Genomic DNA, 10179 nt, shown 5'->3' with positions numbered 1-10179 from the left:
TTGACGATGCTATGATCAGGAAATTTTTTAACAATTAGCTTGTACCTGTTGATATCATCTTGTAACTCTCAATGCCAGTTCTTATTGATTACCCTACATTGTGTAAAGGGTTCCCATGCTATTTTTTAAAGCACTTGTATATATGGCATACACCTTACCTATACTCTATTTTATTAAGTGTATATAGTGGGCTATTCCCTTTTGCCTAACATACATATAGAAATAGGTACAAAAACATGAATTTTTAATTTTATGGGCCCAAAGAAGAGTTTATGTCATAACGATGCTTGGAGCCAAGGATTGAATTTTTATTTCTTTTCTTTACACAATAAAATCAAATACAACTCATGAAATAAAATAGATCATCCCATTACCATCGGCTAAGTTGCTTAACATTGCATTTCTAGTGTGGTCTAAATATTTTTAAAATAAGAAATAATTTTATACTAGTCCAACCAAAGGTATGTGTGCCTCTACTTTAATTTGTACTCCATTCTTAGAATCAAATATATGCGAATCATTTATCAAAGGATAAAGCTAAAGCATATGCTCAAAATTACAAGATAAAAGAAAAATATGATAGGTAAGAGGAGTATGGGAAAAATAAACACGAGTCATGTATTAAATCCAAAATTCTTTAGCATGTTCTATGGGTGCTATTGTAAGGAAGCACATGGGAAGACATCAATGCAAAATGACGAATAATCTTTACAGCATTGCACATGTATCAATTGAATATCTTCTATGACTTCATTTTAGGGTAAATCAAGCTATATTGAATATCATGAAAGATTAATTTTTAAGACCACCACACAATAGATCCATAAGTGTGGACTTTGTCCAGATCTTTCTAGTTGCAAACAAAATTACAGAAAGTTACAAAGCGTGCACATAAATATGCACATGTAATTTTAGTCCAACACTTTTTACACTACTTGAATCATATCAAATGGGCTCAATTGGTTGTCTCCTTCAATTGTGAGAAACTCAAGTAATATACTTTTGAATGAATGCTTGCTTGCATACATGTAGGATGAAATCTTGATATTTCTAAATACCATGTTATATCCTATGCAATATGGACTATGTTAATGCTCTAATAATTTGGTCTCATATTTGGAACATGTAGATTAGTTTAGACACAAAGTTTTCAAATTTCGTTGAGCGCTATGGATTGAGAGAGCATAAGCAATATATTCCCAAAATCTCAAAAAATTTGGCCATCACGTCCTAACACATGGTTCTACAAAATGGACATTGTAATGCGAGGGAGAGGATAGAGTAAGAGAGAGTGGCACTTTAGGAGACTCTAAAAAAATCTCATTAACAAGATAAAGCATATTTGAGTACCCTCAGCAATCATAGGTTGCATAGAAGATATACATCCCACACATAAAAATGTAGAACATTCCGCACATAAGAATATATATATCCCACACATAAGAATGTAGAAAATTGTACTTCTCCTGTATTGTTTTAAATCTCGAAATTACAACAAACTAAGCACTTTAATGTAAGTTTTTTTTTTTGGGCAAGAAATCCTACGCCTCAATTTTTCAGATAAAAGGCGTAGATTGCAGAATACGCAGACGAATAGGTATCATCTTTTTGAGCTTCCGTCGTACTGGACGGTGGCAGACCACGTTTCGTCTTGAGCCGCTGCACAAACGTGACGTCTCCGAGTAATTTCCTGAAAACAAAATGCATGCCGAAACATTGAGTTCCCCGGAAATGTTCATGCTCAGTTCACGAAGAAATAAACCTTGATCGTGCGTATTAAGTCCTTCGAGGGAACAACTCAAGGCTTTATAAATATGAAGAGCCGTCTTGTAACTTACTTGCTACCACTTTCGCTGGTTTCCTCCAGCAGATTCCACTGTATGCTATCCTGATCGACTGTCACGGCGGCTTTAGCTTTGGCCGTTACCAGGCTTCTCGGATGGTTGGACATCCAAGATGGTCGACCACCGTTTTCGTCCGGTTGCGGCAAGAAAAAGTGCTTTCCAAACAGCTTATTCTGTGGGATGGTATACAATTTTGCTGTGGCGTTTTGAAGCACCCACTGAGTACCGTTGAAAGCGTAATTTTGATGTCCAACGCCATTAAAAGCCACGTATAGGGTGTTACCCGAAGGTACAGCTATCGAATCTGGAATGGTGAGGCCGTCGAGAGGGCTCCTGGACTCGAGCAGAGAGCGTCCGGTTGCAGTTGCTATTAGGGAGGCAAGCAACAGGATCGCTGCTGTGACAAAATGGATACTCCTCCGCATTTGGGACAGTGAAAGGCAGCGACAGATTTGAATGAGCAGAAGTGACGGCAAAGGAAACAAGGACGCAACAAGAAGCTGGAAACGGAGTTGGTTTGGAAAGGACGAGATGAAACTTGGACCGAAGGTCTGCAATCGAGCTTTTTGTAGAGATTTGAACACGTAGGCTTAGTTCCAAAGACCGGGCAAGGACAGGTGAAAAAGTCATTACAACGGTTTCCACGACTCCTGACTTAAATGCGTTAGCGATGACTGAAGCCTTAGCCTAGGCGAGTTGACTGGGTATGCGTAGTTGTCTCCTCGCCGGTAGAGAAGAATAGTAGTCATTCTTAATAGTCATTTTGTTCAATTATTGATTGATAGTCATTCTCAGTCATTCTGTTCAATTATTGATTGATAGTCATTCGTAGCCTAGCCCGGGATACGAAAGCAACGCTGCCCATTTCCTAGTTCGAAATATGAAAGACAATAATCACTTCATGACCAGCATCATTGCTTTCTATTAGCACATTACTTTCAATTTGGGTGCCCTTTAAATGCCGTCTTCTATTATTTTGGTAGTACATTAGACTTGTGTCATCCATCACATTGAAAGATACCTTTTTAAACACATGGGATTTCACGAATGCTACCCCCCAAGTGATAGTATTTTGCACGTGGAACTATGATTCACCATCCATTACACTTTGAATAATTCCTTCACTTGTCAACTTAATAATCTTGATCATGTAAAGTATATTGTGAGCATAGTCCATAAATGTGCCAACTCCTAGTACTTCTCATGACCAAGACAAAATATCAACCTTTCCTCCCTCAAGAAAGGTTTGAAATGTAATATCATGATTATGAAGAAGAGACTTTGGGATGAACTCATCCCAATCCCAAAGCATTCGTTGTGCTTGTATGTCAATAATTTGACATTCTAGTAAGTCACCAAGTGTTTCAAAATCTCCTTGCAGGTACTTCAAATCCACTTCGGGGTGAATCACCTTAGTGATTATTATCACACACCTTTTCTCATCACAACATTGAAAGTGACACAAACTTATGGGATCAAGACTTTGTATTTGCCTAAAGGCAACCACTTCATTTTTTCTATACAATACCACATCCTCGGGGGGGTCACTATGTATAAATCCTCTATATCACGTGCGTTCAAGGCCTATTTATTTAAATCCCTTATCTGTATTTTTTTCTTTAATAAAATGTACCCCTTTTCTATACAAATATGTAAATTTTTTCCAAAACTATTTTAAATAGTCCCTTATGTATATTTAGTTTTATAAATTTTAGAAATAAAAAATATCCTTGTGTTGAACTCACGTAATAGGGTTACATATGATGAGTGATCCCCCCGATACCACATCTAAACCCTCTTCAAGAGTGAAATCCTGCATTGGAAACAAAGATAATTTAATTTAAACACTTATTTCATTAATTTTGGACTTGTCAATGTACAAATTCATTTTTATAGATACTTTTGGACTAGATTTTAGATAAAATTTAAGAAAAAACCACTCTTCGAAAAAAAGATGAAAACATAAAAACAAGCAATTTTTAAGAGTTTTCTGAAAGAAATATAATCAAAATTATAAAATTTAACGTGACACATTTTAATACATAAAAAACACTTGTAAACTCTTATTAATAGTTACATCAAAAGATTTAATTTTTCTTAATTATTTACTTAATTTATTATAATTAAAATTTTAAAAATAATTTAAATGCATTAATAAATTAATGTATGTATATATGTATGGCCCATGCATGACATTAATTTGCTATAAGAGTCCTCTAATGTATGTATGTATGTATGGCCCATGTATGACACTATTATACTATAAGAGTCCTCTAAAATCTTCAAGATATCATAACGGTCTCAATAAACACCTTTTGAGAGTTTAAAAACTCTAAAATCTCGTAGATATGGCATCACACATGACACTGCACATGCATGCATGGAACATACATGTCCTTGGTTCATCGATGGAAGGCCATTGATACATATGGTGGGACTAGTGGAATGTACTTGTCCACGTGGCATAGGCATGCCTGCAAGGCTTTTAGTTGATCCGTGTCGGTGTGGGATTCACGCTGCAACGACTGTTGACGGAGGGGAGGGAGGGGGAAAGAGAGAAAGGGAGGGAGGTAAGAAAGAGAGGAAAAGAAAGAGGAAAGGGGAGGGGAGGGAGAAAGGACGGGAAGGGAAGGAGAAGGGGCAGGGAAGAGGAAGGGGAAAGAGAGAGAGAGAGAGAGACAAAGACAGAGAGAGAGAGGGGGGGGGGGGGGAGGGGGGGAAGGGAAGGGCAGGGTGAGGAACGGGGAAAGGGGAAAGGAGGGAAGGGAGGAAGGGGAGAGGAATGGGGATGGGGAGGGGAAGGGAGGGAATGCAAGGGATAACGGGAGGGGAGGGGGAAGGGGAGGGGAGAGGTGAGCAGGAGAAGGAGTGGGGAGGGGGACTCCCTAATGCATGCTTTGGCAGCCGCGGCCGCCAAGCCTAGGCCTAATGCATGCTCTTGGAAGGCGAGAGGAGGGGTGAGGAAAGGAAGGAGAGGGGAGAGGGCTAACAAATACATGCTCTGGGGACCGCGGCCGCCAAGCCCTTGCGCAACCCCTATGCTTTTTTCTTTTTTTTTCTTTCTTTTTTTTTTTGCACAGGGGCTTGGTGGCCATAGTCACCCAATTGGTGATTTGGATTTGAAGGGGGAGGGGTGAAGAAAAGAGAGAGGGGAGGGAGAAGAGAGAGGCAGTGGGGAGGGGAAGAGAGGAGAGGGGGAGGGGAGAGGAAGAAGAGGGAGAGGGGAGGGAGAAAAGAGAGGGAGAGGGGAAGAAGAGAGAGAGGGGAGGGAGAAGAGATAGGGAGAGGGAGAGGGAGAGGGGAGCAAAAGGGAAGAGAGCGAGAAGAGAGAGGGAGAGGGGAGAGAAAGAAGAGGGAAGAGAGGAAGGAGAGGGGATGGGAGGGGAGAAGGGAGAGGGATAGGAAGAAGAGGGGAGAGGAAGGGGAAAGCCAAGGGAGGGGAATGTGAGAGGCCATATATAAGCCACAAAACCCTAAAGTTTTGAATTTCCCTTTCTTTTTCCTCTCTCCCTCTCCCGCTCCCTCTCCCTCCTTAGAATTCGAACGTCTCACTCTCTCTCCTCGCCATTGTCTCCCTTCTCTCTCCTAGAATTCAAACTTCCCGCTCCTTTCTCCTCTTCCCATTTGAATTCAAAATTTTTAGGGTTTCATGCTTTATATATCGCCATTCCCCTCCCGTCTCCCTCCCCTCTCACATTTTCGCTTCGCTCTCCCTCCCTTCGCTTTCCCCTTCCTCTCCCCTCTCTCTCTCCCCTCCCCTCTCTCTCTCTCTTCTCCCCTCTCGTCCCCTCTTCTCCCTCTCTTCCCTCTCCTTCCTCTCCCCTCTTCCTCTCTCATCTCTGTCTCTTCCCTTCCGCTCGCATTTCCCTGTCTTTTCTCCTTCCCCTCTCCCCTCTCCCTCTCTTCTCTTCCCCTCCCCACTCCCTCTCTCTTCTTGATCCCTTCTCTCTTCCCTTCACCCCTCCCCATTCCAATCCAAAACACCAATTTAATTACATATTAAATTGAGATTAGTTAATCTACTAAAATTAGTTAATTGAAATTAATTTAAGTTAATGATTTAAATTAAATAAATAAATAATTAACCAATTATAACTTTAATTAATTAACAAATTAATATAAGGCAATTTATTTAAACTAATCTATTTAAATTAATTATAGTTAAAAAAATTTATCTATTTAAATATTAAATTAAGATTAGGTAATCTATTTAAATTAGTTAATTTAAGGTAATTGATTTAAAATAACTAATTAATTAATTAAGATTAATAAATAAAATTAATTAACCAATTAATTTAAAATAATTTAAGGTAATTTATTTAAATTAATTAATTAAATAGAATAAATTAATTATCTTAAATAAATTTAATCTATTTAAATAAATTAAATTAGTTTATTTAATTAAAGTTAATAGATTTAAATTAATTTAAGCTAATCTATTTAAATTAATTAAATTAATATATTTAATTTGAGTTAATCTATTTAAATTAATTTAAATCATTTTAAATTTATTTAAGCTAATCTTTTTAATTTAAGTTAATCGATTTAAATTAGTTAAGTTTTTTTTTTAATTTAAGTTAATCAATTTATATTAAGTTCATCTATTTAATTTAAGTTAATTGATTTAAATTAATCTAAGTTAATCTATTTAAATTAATTTAAGTTAATCAATTTATATATTAATTAATTAGTATTTTTAATATATTTAAATTAAGATTAGTTGATCACTTTAAATTAATTAATCTTTTTAAATTAATTAATTAATTATTGTGAGGTAAATTAGAATATATGGTATATATTGAATTAAATTTATGTAAGATATATAGGTCAATTAAATATATAATGAACTGATATAAGGTTGATTAATTTGATTTAACTAGCTAGATTAATATTAGATTAGTTAGGATAGATAAAATTATAAGTATCTTTAATTTGAATATTATAATATATTAGGATTAGCTAGCATTAGGTCAGTATTAGTATCTACATTAGGATGAAAATATATCTAAATACATCTGGCAAATTACAATCCAATTTTGTTCTCTTGTTCATCCATCATAGAAACTCATCCAGATTCTTACCATGCTTCATGAAACTCATCCCAACTCTTGGGATAGAGAGTGCCTTGTTGTTGATACTCTTTTATCAATAAGGAATCCTAATCCTTGGGATAAAGATTTCCCGTACTTCTGGGTTCCCACCACCATGGGATAAGGGTCATTGCATTAGGCAATGTCCGTGGTGGTTCAAATGTTTTAGAAAAACTACAATCCAATCTTCTTGTCTTGTTGATGGACACCATCCATTACAGAAACTCGTCTAGATTCTTACCACGCTTCATGAAACTCATCCCAACTCTTGGGGATAGAGAGTGCCTTGTTGATACTCTTTTATCAACAAGGAATCCCAACCCTTGGGATAAAGACTTTCCCGGTACTTCCAGGTTCCCACCACCATGGGATAGGGGTCATTGCACTAGGCAATGCTCGTGGTGGTTCAAATGTTTTAGATAAACTCCAATCCAATCTTCTTGCCTTGTTGATGGACACAATCCATTACAGAAACTCATCCAAATTCTTACCATGCTTCATGAAACTCATCCCAACTCTTGGGATAGAGAGTGCCTTGTTGATACTTTGTTGATACTTTTTTATCAATAAGGAATCCCAACCCTTGGGATAAAGACTTTCTAGGTACTTTCGGGTTCCCACCACCACGGGGTATGGGTCATTGCACTAGGCAATGCCCGTGGTGGTTCAAATGTTTTAGATAAACTCCAATCCAATTTTCTTGACTTGTTGATGGGGACACAATCCATCACAGAATCTCATCCTATTTCCTACTATGCTTCATGAAACTCATCCCATCTCTTGGGATAGAGAGTGCCTTGTTGATTCACTTTTTAACAAAGAATCCCAACCCGTGGAATAAAGACTTTCCCGATACTTTCGAGTTTCCACCACCACGGGGTAGGGGTCATTGCACTAGGCAATGCCCGTGGTGGTTCAAATGTTTTAGACAAATTACAATCCCATCTTGTTGGAGACAATCCATGAAAGAAAGCTTACCATGCTTGGCGTGCTTGGTGTTACAAATATTTTAGAGAACCCCCATAGGAGTAAAAGTGATTACATCTTCGTAGTTTTATCTTAATTTATAAATCTAAATTTGAGTTTCTAGGAATGGTCTTTTATTGATTTCATTATTTGGTTAAGGAGGGTATCTTATGTAGTATGTTTTACAATTTCAAGAATTTGGAATGGCTGTGCCTATTCACGAGAAATTCATAGATCATGCTTGGTTTATGATGGAGAAGCCAAAGAGCTGCCACCTTGTTATCACTTCAGTGAAAATGACAAGTCCCAAATTTTCTAGCCAAGCAATTGGAAGTGCCGGAGCTATCTTGAAATTGGATGTATTTCCACATGGGGACTTCATGATAGCCATATGTGATGACAACATGAAGGGCCAGCGTGTACTAAAGTTGAGGACAAACTCTAAGAAGTACTTCTTACGAGAAGTGCCAAACTTCACAAAGTATCCACATATAGGTAATGCCTTGAGTTCTCTTAGGGACATATGGGATGCATTACTAGATATTCAGGATGGTCAAGATGGTGGTACACTTGGATCTTCTCAGGATTTTGTACAACCTTTTCCTTCGATCCCAACTATCCAACTGCTGCAGGTGTAGACTACAATGAGCAAGAAAAAGAAAAAGACATTGTCAAAGTTGACGCTCATATGGAAGCTACGAGTGTCCCTTGAAGAGGAGAAAAAAGGCCTCGACCTGAAAGAGTTGACCCAAAAGTAACCCAATTACAATGTGGTGAGAGGTTGGATGATGATGACAGTGATAGCGAGGATGAAGAAGCTGAAGAAGCCAAGTTTATAGAAACACTACTTGCAGATACTTTTATAAATGCTGATCTACACTCCGATAGTGATGAAGGGTATATATCGGGATTCTCACAGTATTCAGTGCAGACAACACACATCAATCGAGCTACTTTGTTTACTAATCAAAGAAAGATGGATGAAAAGTTTGCAATAAAGTTATATGAGGATGCAAGATAGGCCAAAACACCAGCTTCCAGTAATATCATGCTACGTCCAATATCATTCAAGAAGCTTACAAGTGACAATTCAGTGTTGTATGATGTGTCTTTTCGTATGTGTACAGACTTCTTTACAAAATTTCAAGAATTCAGACAGATTGACATTGTTTGTGAAGCGGCACTTAATGAGAGCAGATACAAGGATGATGAATGTGAGGCATGTAGAATTGCATTTGAGGACACTAGAAGAGGAAACTTACCATCCGAGGAGTACATGCAAAAGTTTGCAAGAGCCATCGCTTATATTTGTTTGTTCGAAGATGACTCGAAGTATATATTGGAATCCCTCAGGCTCAATAATGAACCTTTTCAAAAGAAGAAGAAGTCAACTCTTTTAGAGGTTCTTCTTAAAGCAATAGAGTTATGGATTGGGTGTGGGAAGCCACTACTCTCAAAGGGTAAGAGACCCACTGCGGAGTACTTATAGGAAAGCAAGTGCGATTTTATAGGTGCTTGACAGCTATTGTAAATGATGTTCAGCCAAGTCTTCTAGAAGTTACGAGAGCCATCAATAAATACATGGATTATATGTGCATTGTATTTTGTCCTGAAACAATCTTTCAATGTATTGTGGATGTATGCATTGCATTTGAATCTGGTACGATATCCTTTGAGTCACCTGAGCACGAGGTAAACAAGAAGCAGAAAGTAATAAAGGTTATGCCAATTATTTGGTGGAGGCCATTGAGATATAGTCCTGACAAAACAGTAAAGGTGGTTTGCCAAAAGTTACTAAGTGGAGAATGCTTTTTTGGTAAGAAGAGCAAGCAAGGAATCCTTGAAGAAATAGTTAACCAAGAAGTAAAGGCTAAAGCTACATATGGAGCATTAAATTTTTTGCTTCATTCAGATGAAGAGTTGGTGGATCAAAAGTATCAGGTGGATAAGCAAAAAGCATGTGCGCTAGGAAAATTGGTTGATAAGAACTAGGCTTCACAATGGATAAAATAATGGGATAAAGATGTAGCACCAACAAAGAAGCTTCAAGGTAAGATGCCTATTTGCATGGAGTTGATGTATGCACATATAAAGTCAAATGCCATGAAAAACAAGATGTAGCTTCAAGTCCTTAATGAGTTTTTTATGTTCTCCTATGACATTAGTTTGTCAAAGGGTAATTCAAATTATGTTATTGTCAAGGGAGTCGATACATAAAGATTTATGGCCGCAATGGGCAATGAATAACCCAAATGCATTTTTCTTTGATGAACTACAGG

At 37.5% G+C, this 10179-nt stretch overlaps 1 protein-coding gene across 1 annotated transcript; it reads right to left on the bottom strand.

Annotated features, from left to right (window-relative positions):
* Positions 1 to 1548: 1548 nt before the first annotated feature.
* On the bottom strand, positions 1549 to 2269 carry LOC147896675 (uncharacterized). Its single transcript, XM_087381928.1, has 2 exons — positions 1839 to 2269; positions 1549 to 1690 (listed from the first exon to the last, which is right to left on the bottom strand). Exons 1-2 carry the CDS (start codon positions 2267 to 2269, stop codon positions 1549 to 1551), a joined length of 573 nt encoding a protein of 190 aa, XP_087238054.1.
* Between the last annotated feature and the right edge of the window lie 7910 nt (positions 2270 to 10179).

The sequence above is a fragment of the Dipteris shenzhenensis genome, chromosome 11 (assembly GCF_047967505.1).
Source record: "Dipteris shenzhenensis isolate YYH24624 ecotype China chromosome 11, Dip_SZ_1.0, whole genome shotgun sequence".
Classification (NCBI taxonomy): domain Eukaryota; kingdom Viridiplantae; phylum Streptophyta; class Polypodiopsida; order Gleicheniales; family Dipteridaceae; genus Dipteris; species Dipteris shenzhenensis.
This window is presented reverse-complemented; position numbering and strand designations above follow the sequence as displayed.

What these genes read in the sequence shown, in the direction of transcription:
- LOC147896675 (XM_087381928.1), bottom strand. Translation starts at nt 2,269, where the DNA reads ATGCGGAGGAGTATCCATTTTGTCACAGCAGCGATCCTGTTGCTTGCC. An exon ending in ACCAGCGAAAGTGGTAGCAA is followed by an intron (nt 1,691 to 1,838) that starts GTAAGTTACAAG and finishes TTTTGTTTTCAG; the next exon opens with GAAATTACTCGGAGACGTCA.